Source organism: Silurus aristotelis, assembly GCF_946808225.1.
Source record: "Silurus aristotelis genome assembly, chromosome: 3".
Taxonomy (NCBI): Eukaryota; Metazoa; Chordata; class Actinopteri; order Siluriformes; family Siluridae; genus Silurus; species Silurus aristotelis.
This window is the reverse complement of record NC_139576.1, coordinates 22,164,249-22,182,902: the sequence shown is the minus strand read 5'-3', so window position 1 is coordinate 22,182,902 and position 18,654 is coordinate 22,164,249. Positions and strand designations below refer to the sequence as shown.

General features: G+C 36.0%; 1 protein-coding gene across 1 annotated transcript; it reads left to right on the top strand.

Annotated features, from left to right (window-relative positions):
• The first annotated feature begins 104 nt into the window (after positions 1-104).
• ifih1 (interferon induced with helicase C domain 1) lies at positions 105-17,589 on the top strand. Its single transcript, XM_083537997.1, has 16 exons — positions 105-931; positions 1,561-1,729; positions 2,039-2,296; positions 2,906-2,977; positions 7,209-7,402; positions 9,933-10,143; positions 11,358-11,575; positions 11,945-12,046; positions 12,639-12,762; positions 14,481-14,693; positions 14,909-15,165; positions 15,376-15,525; positions 16,073-16,234; positions 16,368-16,561; positions 16,729-16,822; positions 17,103-17,589. Exons 1-16 carry the CDS (start codon positions 503-505, stop codon positions 17,292-17,294), a joined length of 3,039 nt encoding a protein of 1,012 aa, XP_083394123.1. The 5' UTR covers positions 105-502; the 3' UTR covers positions 17,295-17,589.
• Positions 17,590-18,654: the final 1,065 nt, after the last annotated feature.

Sequence of the window (18,654 nt, the reverse complement as noted above, 5' to 3'; positions counted from 1 at the left end):
TCTCTCTCTCTCTCTTTCTCTCTCTCAGATTTTGTACCTGACTGAAAAGGAATCAGTACAGGTTTTTTTTTAACTGGACTATGTTTCCATCTACTGGTCACTGTATAAAATTTATTTTGAACTGGATGATCCGCTTTGGCGACCCCTAATGGAAGAAGCCGGAAGCGGAAGAAGATAGAATTAGTTTTTCTTGTTTATAATTTATGATCATTGTTTAATACGGTGTTTACTATAAAAAAAAAAAAATTGTATAGGGTCAAAACAGGTTGGTTGACATGATGAGTGTTGCTGAGGACATTTTCGAGTTGCGCAAACACTCCGTAACCCGAAAACGAATGTAGTGACAGCGTTCTGTTTACAACAGAAAACGAGCAGGAGGGAGAAACGAAACCGAAAGCAGGAGGTACATTTCCCGATAATCCGTGTTTATTAGCTGTGCATTCCACCTTCTGGCACTTTCCAGATAGAGGTCTGATCTTCAGATCTCGCAGCTTTATTCTGCATGATGGACGACAGTCAGGCGAAGAAAACCATCGACTGTTTCAGAAACCGACTGAAACAGCTGATTCGGGTGGAACCTGTTCTGGATGTGCTGCACTTCTTAAGCAATGAGCAAAAGGATTTGATAAAAGCCAAACTAAAAAATGAAGGCGAAATCCAGGCCGCTAATCTTCTGCTCCAGGAAATTATAAGTAAAGTGTATCCAGAAGGCTGGTTCAGGGAACTCTTAACTGCACTTGAAACGGTCGGGTGTAAACAAGCAGCCAACTATATGGGAAACAGTCCCCCGAGTCCATCCTTAGAGGCTGAGAATGACACCTGTGTCCGGCTTATAGACCTGCTAAAGCTCAGTCTAATCAACATGAAGACCTGTGATGTGTGTCACGGATGTTACGAGAGGAATATTATCACCGCTGAGGACCGCCAGATTGTAAGTACTGGAGGAGGAATATCGTGAATCGTTTCAAGACGTGATTCTAGAGACGTCACATTAGTGTGTATTAAGATTTCCAAATTGACGTGGCTACTTGTATATTGGACGTGGCTACTTGTATATTGCATACAATATATAATCACTGCATTCACTGGTATCAGCAGGAATTATGTGTAAATGTTTTAAACTTTTTACAAATATGCAAATGATTTAAAGAAAAAAATATATATTGTTTTATATGCAGTATTAGTGGCTGATTCAAATGGAATCTTTGGCTGTTGAAAAAAAGTATGCAGTAAAGGCAATATGTCAAAAGTTATTAACAACAAACCTGAGATGTGTTTTTTTTTTTTTTATAATAATTTTGTAAAAAGGAAGGAAGTAAACTAATGGCATTTGGCATTTATTAGCCAGGGGCTCGTTGTAATATAGTTTTATTCCAACAGAGGGCGAAAGAGACTCACATAAGAATGTTAGATTTTTTTAAATGTTTTTATATTTTAGAAATAGACAGATTGTATACGTTGTTTATATCCTTTCTCTCTCTCTCTCTCTCTCTCTCTCACACACACACACACACACACACACACACACACACAAAAACTATACTCTATACCACTTGCTAGATTTTAGCAGAGACACACATTAATGGGTCCATGGCCGGGGCCCGTAAGCTGTTGTCTCTGCTCCCAAAGAATGATTTTGGCTGGTTCTCTCAGTTCTTGGATGCTTTAGAGAAGACTGAACACACCAGACTGGTGCAGGAATTGCGGGGAGATCCTAATGAATCCAATGGTATGAATGACCTCTAAATGAAATGAACAATGAAAATATTAACATGGAGCAAGCAAATAATATAATGACCACTGCTTGACACATGCATTGCATAGATGTTTAATTATAATAATAATGATGATGATTATTATTATTTATTTATTTATTTATTTATTTATTTATTTTAGTTTTAGATTCGTTATTGTCATTGTAGTGATACAGCTAAATTTGTTTGGTAGGTCAAACAAATTTCAGCATTAACAACAGCATTATGAATTATATATTCTAATTTAATTTAATATTATTAATATTATTGACTGGATGTTACAGAATCAACAGCTGATGTTGACAGGCTACAGTCAGATGAAAGTGAATTGGCTGCAAAGACTGAGAAGATTAGCGAAGCAATTCCAGATAACTTTTCTACCAGAAGTGCCTCTCCCCCTCCCACTTTGGCCTCTGGCCCCTCTCAGGTTTCTCTCTCATCCACTTCATGCCTTGAGGCTGCAGCTCTTGACAGCAGTATGAACAGCAGTGGCTTCAATTCCACTATGGACTCCTTTGCTGAGCTTAGCATTGGAAGCACAGGTTGTCCAACCTTACACATATTCATTGCATTGCTATTTCACTAAGAATCGATTGTATAATTATATAAAAATACAGCATATAAAATATAATATACATTTTAAGGAAAAGAAAAATTATTTGACATTAAAACTATAGCATCAATTGCACGCTGTTTATTGATAGCCATGCAGTAAGAAGTAATATACATTTTTATACATTACACTCAAGAATTATTTTAATAATGCATTATGAATTGTTTGTATAATGCATTTTAATAGTGTTCATAACTCATATTACTAGACACACTTAAACACACTTGTCATAAAATTATTGGCAGACAGAATTAAATAAATTATAATTTTATAAGTTTAATGCAATATATTTGAAGCGATTTTTTTTTTTTAAGCATTCCAAAATTTCATTTAAATCTCTTCTGTTTAGCACAACACCACACTGTAGGTACAGTATAAACAGATTTAAAGCAAGAAATTATAAACTTATAGGATGTACTAAACATTGTAAATCATTTAGAAATATAATGTAAAGTAAACAAAAATTATGACCCACAAGGATTCAAATAATGTCCCTGGATATAAGATCCATGCTTAACAACGTTTTATTCTTTCACAGATTTGGACCTGTATGAAGGCAGTGATCAGGAAACAACAAGAGAGCAAACACCAGAAAGTTCGGATGAATCAGGTATTGCATTGAGTCATTTCACTATAATGCAAGCCAGTAAAACTCCCTACAGAATTTCTACAGAAAAGAGAATTTATAACTTTGTACTTGTGATTCAACGCAAACAAGAGTAACATATGGTTTTAATAATATGAAGTAATTCAGGTGGTGCTGAAATAAGTTATGTGGAATAGAGCTTCAGCTTTTTTGGGTCAAAATACAGTACTACTCCCAGTGCAGCACAGCTTGTTGCTTATGGAGCTACTTAGCCAAAGACTAGTCACTGTGCCCACACTGATCCAACTGTTTTTCTGTAATGTAATTTTTTATTGTGCCAAAGTGTATTAAAGTGTACTTTAACAATAAGGAGTACATTTAATAATCCAAACAAGACCTCACTCAAAGCTACACACTAGGTCTGTGACACCACTTTAATCTGAGTATTTGTTAGAAATCATTTTCCACTAGGGATATGAGTAATTTTTTTATCCTCAAAGGTACATAACATGAGCTATCTGTTCTGTGTCTCTGCACCAATGAACATCTTTAAGTGATTAAGGTTTAGTCAGCAGGCAAAAAAGCAGACGTATGTTCCAAAATATGGGCGTTGGGCCTCTTTCACAGACAGAAGGAGTTCAGTGAAAAAGAATAGTTTAATTCTGTAGTTGCTGCTAGTCTTGTATTTATTACATTCTTTCCGGCATCTTCCCTTTTTATTTACTGTGGAAAGAGAAATATGCTTTCATGTAGCTCCATGACTCTAGGAATCCCTACTGTAAAAATTTAAATGAAAATAGAATAGAAAGAAAAAGACCAGGGATCTGTGATGGCAGATATGCTGGTAATCTCTTATTTGGGATATTGGGGATCTATTTAAGCTATTCTTGTGATCATTTTTGGGTTATATTGTATTTTTATCATCCTTGTAAACAGTTAGCAGTTGTATTCTGTTCTGCTAGAGGTGTTACAGTAATTATATGTAAGGGCTGTAAAATATGATGGTCAACTTTTTTTTTGTTTTTTTGCAAAAAAAAAAAAAAATTAGTTTTTTGTTTAAAACAAATTATCAAGAGCTATTACTACTCACATTTTCGCATTAACTCATCTCAGATCAGAGCATTAAATGCAGTTATAATTGAAGTTTATGGATAAGGAGGTGAGAGAGTTGAATAGACCTGAGGACTAAAGTTACTGCTGCACTCGTCTCTTTAGGCAGAAATTAAGCAAGGGCTAATTTGGTGTTATTATGAGCATGTAGTCAAACAGCATTAATGAATATATATATATATATATATATATATTATTATTATTATTATTATTATTATAAATTTTATTTTTTTTCCCCATAAAATCATTCAGGAAAAAATATTTTTCCTTGAAAGGGATTGGCATAAGGAAAGTTTACTTTTCCAGTTAATTTTTGCTACTCAGTGAGAATTTACACTTCAGTTTGGGCCTTCAAACTCACATGTTTTTTTTTGCATTCTTTCCAGTAGTGTCATCAAGCAGGCCAACAGAAAACAGTGGTTCACTGGTTTTTATTAAAAATCATTATAGCAGACATTCTAAAGGGAAAGCCAGTGTGCAGAAATGTGAATGGTCAAGTGATAGGCAAACAGTCATAAACTAGATAAGACTGATGCGAAAAATGGGAAGCAAGCTATGAGCAAAATGCTAATATAGACAGACAGATAATTCATCACAGAGACAGTGCTGGAGCAATACATTACAAGTTGGTTTGCCAGTCTGGGTTATTTGAAGAGTAGTGTGATTTTTAGAAGGATGTTATTAGTAATCAGGTGACTATGAGCATGTATAGGAGACTTCAGTAAAATGACGTGGATGCGATGAGTATCGGGTGAGTTTTAGACTGTAACTTTAGGCACAGACATGGCAAGCAAGGATATGCTGAGAGTAATACACTGATCAAGACTAAACAAATCTATAAAGTATGAAGAAAATGTTTGCATGGTACTAATACATTACTGAAAGCAATTTATGAACTTGTGCAACAGACTTGGGAAGAGCAGTCTTAATTACAAACACATGCGCCTCCTGCTGCAAGCAATAACTGTGGAGGGTGCCGTCTCAGCTTCCCCTTTGGTCTCTTGTGTACTATCAGTCTTTTGACTTTGACATGCATGAATGAAAGGAATTCAATACAAATGCTTGTTAGTTTTTAAATGTTTTGAAATGAATGAGAAGTTATTGACTTGCTTTTTGTTTTTGTAGACAAAATCACAAAACACTGTGTTTACACAATTTAGTAGAAAAGGAAACATTCAATAAAAAAACATGAATCTCAGGCTGGATGTGTCACTGTTGGTCCTGGTCTGGTCACATTTCTCCAGCAAATGCCACCATTTCTAAGTTGTATTCCAATTACAAGGAAAGTCCAATGTTTTCAGATGGAGTTGTCTCGAATTTCTCTTAGTGTTTTTATAGTTATTGCAAAATATATTACAATGAAGATATTGCATAAGCTTACATTTTTTTATTGCTACAATTGACCCTTTAGTGGAGGCTTTTTTTTTTTTTTCAGCAGCTGGGACAAATCCAAATCTAAATGCCTGTCTACCTCACACCAAAACATTTTGTCCTGTAACCAATATGATTTCCTGCTATCTGCCCAGTCTGTGAGATAGACCAGATGTAAGTCTTACATTGTCTCAAATGGCTGGTGTAGTTTTTCAAAAGCTTGCAAGTGATGTCTTTAATAATATTTGCTGCAGTTTTTCCGGGGAATCCCAGCAACAGGAAGTCTGCTGGCTAACAGAGAAGTGATGGAAATGAACACTCGTGAACAGGAGTCATGAACCCATAAGCAAATATGTCCACTAAATTTAGTTTGACATTTTTCTCTAATAACATTCATGTGATTTAATATGACTGCATTGAATGGTTTTTTTTTTTTTCTTTCTCCAAAGTATTTTTATTATTATTATTTTTATGTAACACAGTCCAGAAAGATCAGAACTCATGTCTGTGTCACTTTCAAGGGAGCTGCTTGGGGTTATATCAGATTCACATAAATCTAAACATCTGATAGGAAAACATGCGTTACTGTTATCAAAAACTGACCTCAGGTCCTGATTGTTCAGAGTAATACAAATCAAGTGGTAGAAAATTAAAGATCAGGACAATGAAATCAGTTTTGACCAAGGATTAAAATTCAAAACATCTAACCAGATTGCATTCTTCAACCAAGACACATGATAGCTCTTTATCCCATGTCCAGGCTATCAGTGTTTTCTAAAATAAAAAATACATGCTACATTGCCTTTTATTATTCAGATCCATTTGCCTAAATGTTATTTTGCTCATCGACATAAGTAAATGAATAAAATAAGTTACTGATAGTGTTCACAAAGTGTTAAAAGAGTCTGTCTGCAGTTCAGAATATGCTTGAGAGGTTTCAGTAAGCAGTGGCACAAGATACTTTTTCCTAGAGTTTCCCAACTGGCACACCATCCACATTTTTAGTTACAGTCACACACACGGACATAAAGTTCAAAAACCTGCTGCTCTGGTTGGGCCTCATATCTGATCCAGTCTTTGCCAGCATTGTGGTTAAATGGCACAGTTGCACATAGTTGACCCAGACTGACTTTAAAGGGCTCTGATATTACTTGGTTTATGGGAATTACCACTACTTTTTATTGTATAGTGTTGCACTTGTCAGTTTTCTGATATATTGTATAGTTTGTTAGTGTTGTCAGTTTTCTCAGTGTATACATACATTTAGATGGAGGAACACTAAAACAAGGAGAAAAGTGTTTTGTGCAATGAATATACCGTTAATATACATCTTCCTCATGCAATGTTACAGGATATAGCAATATGATATTTCCTCCTTAAACAGCTCAAGGCAAAATAGGCTTGATATTTAACCAGATGGAGCACTTCAAGGCTATTATTTGCTTCTTGCTTCTTCATCCTACTCTGATGGTGGGTGTTGTAGCAGGAGTGGAGATGCAGCTAAATCCCCTCTTAGTCTGCCTTGATAAAAAAACACAGAAGGTCACCCAGTATGCAGCAATGTTATTTTAAGTGTAACAGCTAAGACAAACATGACATACTAAAACAGCAAACCCTCCTGACTAGTCTAAACAGTCATTTTTCCATACAGATGAATGGAGGATTGAAGCATCAATTCATTCTGGGACCTACAGCCTAACCTCATCTTCTTGTTTTATTTTATTTTTTTAACCATATTGTTTTGCTAAAACTTGTCTCTCTTTCTATTTCTTAGTGAACGAGGAAGATATTGTGCTGCGGGATTATCAGTCTGAAGTCGCTCAGCCAGCTCTGGAGGGAAAGAACATCATCATCTGTCTCCCAACAGGAAGTGGTAAAACCCGAGTTGCCGTGTACATCACCAAAAAGCATCTGGAGAGCAGAAAGTCAAAGGGACAGCCAGCAAAAGTTGTTGTTCTGGTTAACAAGGTACTGCATGGCAGGAATACAAATGTAAATAAAATGTGCAAGCCTGCCTCTCTATAGCACAAATCTTGGGGATATGACTGAAATAATTTGACGTTGTTTAATCTCCTCAAACAGACCATAAAAATGTCTACAAACCATAAACTCTGTGAAATTTTTTTTAATCATGTCCATGTGATTTACTTGAACTGCAGTGAGTGTTTTGGAAGCACATGTACGTAGCTCCAAAGTAGTATTTTTATTTTTTATTTTTTATTTTTTTTTTTTTTTTTTTTTTTTTTTACTGTATCTCGCTTCAGTTCTAGGCAGCTGTGTAAAGTTATATAAGATTTACCAAAATTTTAATCTAAATCGATTATGTCTATAAGTAAACCATGTATTATTGTTAGCAAAAATTGACCTCCTAATGATCATAGTAATAAAAATCAAGAGTTATAAAATTAAAAATCAAGACAATGAAAGCAGTAAAAGATTTGACCAGTGATTCAGATTTCAACATTGGCCACAAGGATTTTCTCAAATTTTTACAGCTTAAACATGTCAGGAATGTACCACTTTCAATTTGTTAATATTCTCTGAATAATAGCCGTCTCATGCTCAATGTACTCAAACACGTAGGACTTCCAGTATAAGCATTATAAATCTTATTTTTATTAGTACTCCTGCAAAACCTCCTCCCAGCTTTCATTCTTTAAACAACAAACTTGACAGCTCTTTATCTCATGTTCAGGCTATTAATGCTTTCCTGGTAACAGAATGTCTCTTTTTGGAAGCATTTAAAAACTGGGCCTATAATGCTTTTTGAGACACAAAACTGTTGAGTGCCACATTCTATTTGTTGTGTGGTGACAAACAGATCTCTGGCAAATAGAGAAAATTATGGAAAATATTATATGTATTAATTACAAAGCTTTACATTGCAGGAATATTTGCAGACCAATATGTTTAATCCTATCAAATGGCTACTCTACATTCTAATATATTTAATATTGCATTGTGTTTTTTAGTGCATCCTTGATAGATCTGAACGATAGATCTGAAACTTTCATATATCCATCCTTTCATCTCACAGGAGGTTCCTGAGGTTTGCTTTCGGGGCCAAAGCTTACCAATACCTGGTCTTTCCATTTGGTTTTGCGCTCTCTCTCACCCCGCATTTTCACAAAGTGTGTGGATGCGACACTGGTCCCCCTGAGACTTCAGGGCATCCGCATTTAAAATTATATCGAGGATAGGTGCTGGAATTCCTTCAAGAACAGTTTGCCAAAGGGTTGGCTCCATCCACCCTGAATGTTTACGTGTCTGCCATTGCAGCCTGTCATACCCCCCTCGCAGGGCAGTCGCTGGGTAAGAATTTGTTGGTGACATGTTTCCTCCACGGTACTATCTAAAGTGCCTGAAAGAGCTCCAGCATTTCTCTTTGGAGATAGGAGAACCTTCCAGAAGAACAACCATGCCTGCAGGACTCCACCAATCAGGCCTGAATGGTAGAGTTGCCAGACGGAAGCCACTCCTCAGTAAAAGGCACCTGAAAGACTCTCAGACCATGAAAAACAAAGATTGTACTCTTTGGCCTGAATGCCAAGCATCATGTCCAGGCGCTGCTTATCACCTGGCCAATACCCTCTCTACAGTGAAGCATGGTGGTGGCAGCAACGCCCTGAGTGGATGTTTTTTATCAGCAGGTACTGGGAGACTAGTCAGGATCGAGGGAAAGATGAATGCAGTAACGTACAGGGACATCCTTGATGAAAACCTGCTCGAGAGCGCTCTGGACCTCAAACTGGGGCAACTGTTCATCTTTAAACAGGACAATGACCCTTAGCCAAAATTACACAGCCAAGATAACAATGGCTACAGGACAACTGTGTGAATGTCCTTGAGTGGCCCAGCCAGTGCCCAGAAATGAGATTGAACATCTCTGAAGAGATCGAAAAATGTCTGTTCGCCAACACTTTCCATAAAACCTGATTGAGCTTGAAAGGTTCTGCAAAAAAGAATGGGAGAAACTGCACAAAATCAGGTGTGCCAAGTTTGTGGCATCATACTCATAAAGACTTAAGGCTGTAATTGGTGCCAAAGGTGCTTCAACAATGTATTGAACAAAGGCTTGTGTACATGTTTGTACACAATGTTTTTTTTTTTTGTTTTTTTATACATTTACAAAGATTTCAAACACACTTCTTTCATGATGTTGTCAGTGTTTCATGATGTTGTCAGTGTTGTCACTTCTTTCATGATGTTGTCAGGCTTTTGTCTGTGGAATTTATAGAAAAATATTGAATTTAATAGATTTTGGAATAAAGCTGGAAAAAAACATAAAATGTGGAAAAAGTGAAGTGCTGTGAATACTTTCCGGATACACTGTATACGCTAATGTAATATTCATGGTCGTTATACTATGACAGTCTTTGCCACAGTGCATGTGTTCTTTAAAGTAAAAACAGTCTCTTACTGAAATGTAATGTATGTTAATTTAAAATTAGGGTTTTTTGTGAGGTGATTTTTCAGCCATTTTTACTTGTTTGTGTAGGTTCCTTTGGTGGAGCAGCACTACAAAGCAGAGTTTGGGAAGTTTCTTAAGCACGAGTACAATGTCGAGAGAGTAAGCGGAGATTCACAGCTCAAAATCTCCTTTCCACAAGTCGTTGAGAAGAATGACATCATCATCTGCACTGCACAAATCTTAGGAAACTCTTTAGCCAAAGCCAAACAGGGTGACGAGGATGGGATCAAGTTATCACGTAGGTTACACCTTCTCTACCATGGCTTTTATTCACTGTAGGTTTTATATTTCTGAAAAGATAAAGATTCTATTAATACAGTTTCACTGTTTGACTAAAATTGGAGAAAGCTCAATCTGCTGTCCACCTGATGTTTCATTTGACATAATTTCATTTTTTGTTTTGTTTTTAACATCCTGTTTTTGCTGCCAATTCTAATGCTTTTCTGGCAGTGCACCCTGTGACATATGGTGTTTATTGGTGTTAGGGATATTTCTCCTTTTCCTTTTCTTTTATTTTTATTGGTCTTTTGGCCACATGCCTGTTCTAGTCATCAGAAAGTGAATCGTCTCATTGATCAAATCCACAGATTTTTTTTTTTGTTCGCTATTCAGGTTCAGATTAAAAGTTTAATTTATCTGTACAGGGTTTAAAATATTAAAAAATCCAAATTCTGTGCCTTTAAAATTATTTCGTTCTGCTGTTTTAGGCCTTAAATAATTTTAAACAGGTCTTAATTTTCCGAGGTACATATAACGCTTCCTCTAAAGATCATTGAAATGCTCCAGCAGCACTTTAGAATGTTTTTATTTTTGTTAGTTTGTTTGTTTTCATGGTGTTGTACTTTTTTCTTTCAATAGTTGTAATATAAATTGCTGTATTACAACTACAAACGAGACCAACATGCAACAGCAAATCAGCTTTCTGTTATTGGGGCAAATCTCACTTGGGTTATACCGCAGATGTAAAATCACATTTTTCAGCTATGGAAAAGTACAAGTTTAGCAATACTTGACTTAAAAAATTATAATGTAGGTCTTGGTTAATGCAAGTTGCTAACAATGTGTGTGTGTGTGTGTGTGTGTGTGTGTGTGTGTGTGTGTGTGTGTGTGTGTGTGTGTGGGTGTGTGTGTGTGTGTGTTTTTCAAATGTCCCGATATACAGTAGGTGTTAAATTTCTTAATGGTCTTATAAAGTCTTACATTTGACTTGGTGAAAACTGCAGAAACCCTTAACATAACACCTTTACACTTACATTTGTTAAACACATTTTTGTTAAACTGTTCTGTCTGTCAAAACAAACACACTTTGGTGTTTCTCCCAGAGGCTGGGTGAAATTTAGTATCACAAAGGAGGGGGAACTATTATTATTGTTCAGAGGGTCAGTGATGAATGAATTCCTCAGTATGATCTGAATCAAATCTGACCCTGCTTTTACTGGCTTCTTTTGGCAGAATTCACTTTGATAGTAATTGATGAGTGCCACCACACGAAAAAGGGCGAGGTGTATAACCACATCATGATACGTTACCTGAAACAGAAGCACAGGAATGCTGCGCTTCGAAAGGAACAGAAAGATCCGGTGCCGCTGCCACAAATCCTCGGCCTCACTGCTTCACCCGGAGTTGGAGGAGCCAGGACTCAGCAGTCAGCCGAGGAGCATATTCTCAGAGTAAATGCATTTTAACACATACTTACTATATACATACTGAATGTACTTGCAGATGTAAAATAAAATCTTGATTTAAATTTCGGTGATTCACCTGTTTAGCCACCTTCCGTAACTTCATTCTAAATAACTTTTACCACCTTATCGCTTTGTACCAAGCTCTTCCTAATACCTAATAGTATCTCATGTGCTTCATTCCTTACTAAAGGAATGATGCACTCTCTGTGCACAGGTTGCGTCTCTCCTTAAGACCAGGAGAAATATATGTAAGGGGTTAATTATTGGCTCAAATTATGAAGGCCATGACTGAATAAGTTATTTTAGCAGCTGCAATTCTTCAAAATGAACTGTCATTACAATTATGTCTTGCAGATATGTGCTAACTTGGACGCCTACACAATAAAGACCACGACTCTCGGAGAAGAGCCTAAGGGTCCATACAAACGTATTGCGAGCGTTAAGGAAAGAAAGGAGGTACAAATTACATTCAAAGAAAAAAAACATCTCATTACATACATAGACATGCTCTCAAAGTGCTGCATTATACAGATGAGTGCAAGTGTTTGTATAATCTTACTTGTTCCATCATTATTACATGAAAGTATTGGTCAAAAGATACAGTTTGTTTTAGGGTAATAATAGTAAAATAATCCTAAAAATGTCTGGGTGTTTATATAAATGCTGAATTCTGCTTAAAGGAACATTTCTTTATTTTTTTTTTATTTTTTTTGAGTACTCTTAAGTGCTGATGGCATAAACATAAAAAAATAAGCATGAATGTTTAATTTAGTAGGCACCTTAATTGGGAAAACAGTTGAGCTTGCTAATAAAGATAACTGCTGATCCTAGATAACTCTACTAACTTTAATCCCATTCATTTTTTCATACATGAAATAAACATAGAATTCTAAAAGTATATTTAACTTTTTTTCCCACCCAGAACCCAATGGTATGCAAACTTCTGTAAAAAAAAAAAAAAAAAAAAGTGACTCTGCTCTTTATAATAACCATCTTTATTTTTTATTTTTTTTACAATTTCTGTCTTGTCTTTCCTGTCAATTTTAAGGATCCCTTTGGAGATGTGATAAAAGGAGTAATAAACGAGATTCACACACATGCCCAACTAAACCCACTGTGTCAACCAGGCACACAGAATTATGAGCAGTGGGTGGTACAAAAAGAACAGAATGGTAAGAAAGAAACAGAACAAGCAGTATCTTTGTGGTTTCTTTATTAATTACCAATGGCTAAATCATCACTAAAAGAGCTGTGGCACCTATACTTTGTACACACTTTGCTAAAACTCGCCACATGCTTTAAGGTCCAAAAGGCCATCTGATTTCTCATTGTAGGCTTCAGGATGATACTCTCAATCTCCTAAAATCCACTCTTCGGCAATGCCTACATTAAAGACTCAAATGTATCTTAAATCCCTTTAAAACTATTACCTATTGTGCGAAGTTCCTCAAATATATTTTTATGTTGTAATTTTTTTTGTTTAATGATAATTTTTCAGGCATGTCTCATAGAAAAGATATATAAAAAAAATCCTATATATACTATTTTGTAACTATAAAAAAGTACATATTCCATTTCTTTTTTACAGATGTTATTAAACTTCATTTGCACTAACCTTTCTACTTTACCCAAAAAAAAAACACAGAATTTATGCATGTGCTCGTGGAAAATTAGGTTATAAAAAGTTTTAAGGCCAATTCTGTACAGAAATAAATACTTTGTCCACTGGGATCATTTTGGGCACTAAATCAATGTTCTCTTTACCTAAAGTTAATTTCCCATTGTACTCACACCCATTTTAGTTTGTCAGCTTGCAAAGACTTTAGCTCTTAAAGCTCTTATAGACCTTAAAAACTAAATCAAAACAGGACTTTTTCTTTGTTAGCTCAGGACCTTGATCAGATGGTGCATAATTAACCTGTACTAGACGTAAAAGAAAATAAACTTTTTTAATATACTTAATCTTCAACTAAAGTGCCGGTAAAATGCAATTTCACAAATGTGCCAAAAATATGACAAATACTAACTCACTCAAAACATAACATTGTGGAAGTTAAATGCGGTTGAGTTTTTGCTTTTGTGTCAAACTCAAAGTGCAAGGAGAAAATCCTACACCAAGTTTGTAGGTAATCCTGGTCAATAAAATTACCTCATCCTTTTCAGACCGGCCACAACTTTATGAGCCACCAGAAAACTATCATCCACAACGTTATGGTTCAGAGCAGTGCCAGCAACATTCAGCTTTAGAACAAATGGGGAATTGCTACTGTCTAGTAATCCCTGAAATCAAGCAGTGCATATGATACAGCTCATGAGGTACACATCATAAGATTTCTAGCTTTTAGCTATGTTTCCTGGACAGCTAGATCACAGTCCCTGGTTTGCGATTCATCCAAAAGAGCTGAACGCACATCTCTTTATTCATTCAGAACAACAAATCTGCTCAGGGAGGAAGCTGCCTGGGTGTTACAATCACCAGTGTAAGCAGTTATGGAAAATAATGGTCTTGCTGGCATTCTTGGGGCCATGAGTAGGTCTGTGACCTAGTTGTTGAATTCTGTGCAACATGGTAAGAATTAGTGGTTCTCTTGCTCTGCCAGAGAAAACCACATTTAACTGTGTGTTAACTTGCCATTGGTGAAACGTTCTTGTAGAGGCAGAAATTTTGCATGCCTACACGAATTATAACCCAGGCTGCAGATATCTGTCTTAGCATTGTGGATACCACCTCTCACACTTTAAATATCTGAAGATCAGAAGGGTCTGTACATTTAAGACAACATTTAACAAGTAGTTAGATCCCAAAATAGCAATGTATACACAGATATTGTTCACAATGGTTTTCAGAGTAGTTGTGATTGCTAAATAACTGTTGTTTTTATGTTGTCAGCTGCTAAAGAAGACAACCGGAAAGTGCGGGTTTGTGCAGAGCATCTGCGTCAGTACAATGAGGCTCTCTACCAGAGTAACACCATACGCATGTGTGATGCATACAGCTTTCTTGACAAATACTACAATGAAGAAATCAAGAAGAAATGTTCGCCTGACGATGACGACATTCAGATAACTGAAACTGAGCGATTTCTTTTTAACTTATTTAATGGTATTACAGCAACACCCTCATTTCAATGCATGATGTACAGATTTATAAATCCAGATGTTTTATTGTTTCCAGCACTCATTTTATTATGTCTCAAAAATAGTTTAGTAAAAATTTTAATGTAGCATAAAACAGAAAATGTGTTACTAATTCGCTTCAGGATTAAAAATCTCTGTTCCCTCTTTCTCTGAAATCTTTTAATGTATAATATTCAACAGCTAAAAAAGAACGTCTTCAGGAGCTGATGAAAAACCCACAGTATGAGAATAACACTCTGGCACAACTAAGGATGCTCATCTTGGAGGAGTACACCACCAGATCTGAAGCCAGAGGCATTATCTTCACCAAGACTCGCCTCAGTGCCATTGCTCTCAGCCAGTGGATTCAGGAGAACTCAAAGTTTGAGGATGTTGGCGTCAGAGCAAGCCACTTGATTGGTGGTGGGGATCAGAGTCTGGTGAAACCAATGACGGCAGTAAGTTTCTTTTGCCAGAAAGTCTTAGAAAAGTAAAATTACATAAATTAGAGTTCAAATAAAATTGCTACATATAATGTACTGCTTGCCAAACCACCGAAATTGAGAACTTATAAATAGCTGCGGTAATTACAATTATTTTGGTATGCATAAATAAAATTGTTCCAATAATAATTGTGCGTATGTGTGTGAATGTGTATGTAATGGCAGGCAGAGCAAAGAGATGTGCTGAACAAGTTTCGTGAAGGAGTGATCAACCTGCTGATAGCCACCACTGTGGCAGAGGAGGGTCTTGATATTAAGCAGTGTAATTTTGTCTTCCGATACTGCTTGGTGACCAATGAAATCGCTATGATTCAGGTAAATTTTGCTTAGTTTTCTTTCTTTCTAATTGTATTCCTAATAAAAACATAAAAAATCATAAATGTACTTTATTTGACTGCCATATACGTGGCTGTCTGGGGGAAAAAACATCTGATGAATACCTTACACTAAATCAACATGGTAGATGTGTTTTTATTTAGTTTCTTATCCTGCTCATTATGGAGAAGGAGCCAGGAACCACATATGTGGGGGTAAAAATGGTCAGGCAGCCTAACACTGTTTAACACACAAACAGTGAATGTCAGGCTTTTACCCAAATGTTGGATAACTACATGCCATAGTGAAATGAACATAATCCTAATCAACTTAGTTTGTAATCAGTATGAGCTACACTAAAGCTAAAATAAACATTTTTGATAAAGTTTTTTTTTATTTAAAATAACTTTACTTGCTACTGTGATGCAAATATCACCCAATAAAAAAATTATTTATTCGGATTATTACTCTAAAACAAAGTGCTCATATGAACTCAATGGACTGGATGTAACATAAGGAAGCAATCTGGCTGTGTTTTGTCCTGTAGGCTCGAGGCAGAGGAAGAGCAGAGGACAGCAGTTACACTGTGGTGGAGGTGGCAGGATCGGGTGTAGCAGAAAGGGAAAGTGTGAATGAATACAGGGAGAAAATGATGAGCAAAGCTATCACCAAGGTGTGCAGTCTGAGCCTTGAAGAATATGAAAAGAAAGTAAGTGTCACGCATGAATGCATCTTTTTCTATTTTTCAGACATTACTAGTGCAGTTGATAGGATGTCCAGCTCAAGGACCAGTAAATGGCATGAATGAAAATTGGTGGTTGATGTGTGGCCAATGTGTTTAGATAAAAGAGAACCAGCTGCAGACAATCATTGAGGAACGTGTGAAGATTAAGAAGATGAATAAGAAGGGCATGATGAAAGAGGACCCCAGCAAAGTGAAGCTAACCTGCAGGAGCTGTGGTGTACCTGTGTGCTCTGGAGAAGACATTGAGATCATTGAAAGGATGCACCATGTCAATGTGACTGAAGCATTCAGGTACGTCTATACATTAGCCACGGTGTAAGTGCAGTTGCAATAGTTATTATAGTTGGGATAGTGATTGTGTTTACATCAACGAAAGACATTTATGATAAGAATATCAACGATTAAGTTGATAAATGTGATCAGCATCATGAGGGCATTGATATTGTTTCTGATTCTAGAAAGCTGTTTACAGTCAGAGAGAACACTACCTTGCAGGAGAGACTATTGGACTATGAGGCAAATGGAGTTATAGCATGTAAAAACTGTGGAGAGGTATCTGTTTTGCATTATGTGCAAATTTAATTATTTTTGTGTTTTAAGATAAAAGGATATTTGCTCTGATGTGTCTTTAGTCGGCACGGGTTTTAACCAGCATTCTAACAATATGTGCTTGTGTTTTTCGGAATTTCCTCGTACTTGTGCATCTTTGTGTATGCTAGCCAAATGCCAGGTTAAAGTTCAATCTTATCCTAATCATCATGTATTATTCAGTGAGAGTGCTTAAGAGTTGAATTTGACTAACCAAAGCTTTTTCTTTTTTGTTTGTTTGCAGCGTTGGGGTTCTATGATGCTTTATAAAGGCATAGAATTTCCATGCCTCCACATCAAAAACTTTGTGGTTACATACAAGTCAAAGAAAAAGGTGTTCAGCAAGTGGAATGAGTTAGCTATCAGATTCACTGCATTTGACTACTCTAACCATGTTTTTATGCAACAATCAGATGACGAAACGGAGCTGGACTAAATCAGTGTTTAAAAAAATAATAAAAAAAACAGTACTCATCTCAGTTTACTTAGTTACAAATAGCTGTGAACACACTGTGCTGTTTATAATGCCATGGAAAAATTTATGTGTTAAGTTGAAACTTGAAAATATAAAGGTATATTGTTATTGCTGTGTTTACACAGTGAAAAACAGCACACCATAGAATAATTTGCGCTGGCATGTGGACTGTAACAACTGTCTTTTTTTCCCTGTATAATTCTGGATGATAATTTCTTAATTATTTAGAATAAAAATCAAACACAACAATCCTACACATCTGGCTATAAGTCATTTTTTAACAACTGGAGATAAGGAAGTGTAAAGATTCTGAGTGTTTCATTCTATTTTAGTTACATTTTTCAGTTATTAACTAATGACATTCATGAATGTTCTCACACTATAAGCAGCTCAACAGTCACAGACTCCCAACATTATACATTCATATGTGTCTAAATGCTTGTGCCTTTCCAGTGATCGTTGCATTTGCCAATTACTTAGCCACATAAATAATATGAAATGTTTATATTATTTAGGTTGTTGGTGTTACTTACTTCATTTTAGTGTTTCTGTAAGAATATTATATTAGAACTGAAATATGATTATAGTGGGAAGAATTTTAATACAATATTTATTTTATATGAATTGTGTAATTTCATGAAAAGTCTTAAAAAAAAAAAAAAAAAAAAATTGTTTCACTTCCAGGTTTTTAATCCTGTGGAATCTTTTCCTTTTAAAGCATTAGTGAATTAATTACTCTCTAAAATTGTTTTTATTTGATCACTGTGTAAGGGATGCTTTATTTATGCATATAGCAGTTCAAGCTATTAATTAAGGATATAGGATATACTGTTGTACATTTGAATAAAAATCGCCTGCAAGTTCTTCTTCCGAAATGGAAACAGTTCATTTCCGCTAAACAAATAAATGTCTAAAGTGTCGCCTGGGTTTAATTTATTGCATGAACAATCCATAATGATGAAGCTTGGATCAAAAATTATTGACTGCCATAAAGTTCCCTGAGTGTGACATCCCCATGGGAAATTGTCAAACACAGCAGCACACTCACACACCACTACACCTGTTCAAGCACCCCCAGGAGAAAGCAGTTTCCCTGTGCACAAGCCTCACCAGAGAGCTCCTGTCAGATCACTGCTGCCATCAAGTAGGACTTACATTGACAGCTGGACAGTGGGCAGACATTTTCCTCCCGTGCTGGCTCAGAAATGTAATTAGAAATGCACAAAAAATAAAAATAAGTCCCTTGGTGACCAGAAATGTATGTGCACTACCAGTTTTTAAGAACCTTTCCTATACCCTGCATGTAAATTGTACTATTTAA

Excerpts from the sequence above, each read along its gene's own strand:
- ifih1 (XM_083537997.1), top strand. The coding sequence starts at position 503 with ATGATGGACGACAGTCAGGCGAAGAAAACCATCGACTGTTTCAGAAAC. Across the intron at positions 1,730-2,038 it reads AGATCCTAATGAATCCAATG|AATCAACAGCTGATGTTGAC; the intron begins GTATGAATGACC and ends TGGATGTTACAG. Across the intron at positions 16,823-17,102 it reads CATGTAAAAACTGTGGAGAG|CGTTGGGGTTCTATGATGCT; the intron begins GTATCTGTTTTG and ends GTTTGTTTGCAG.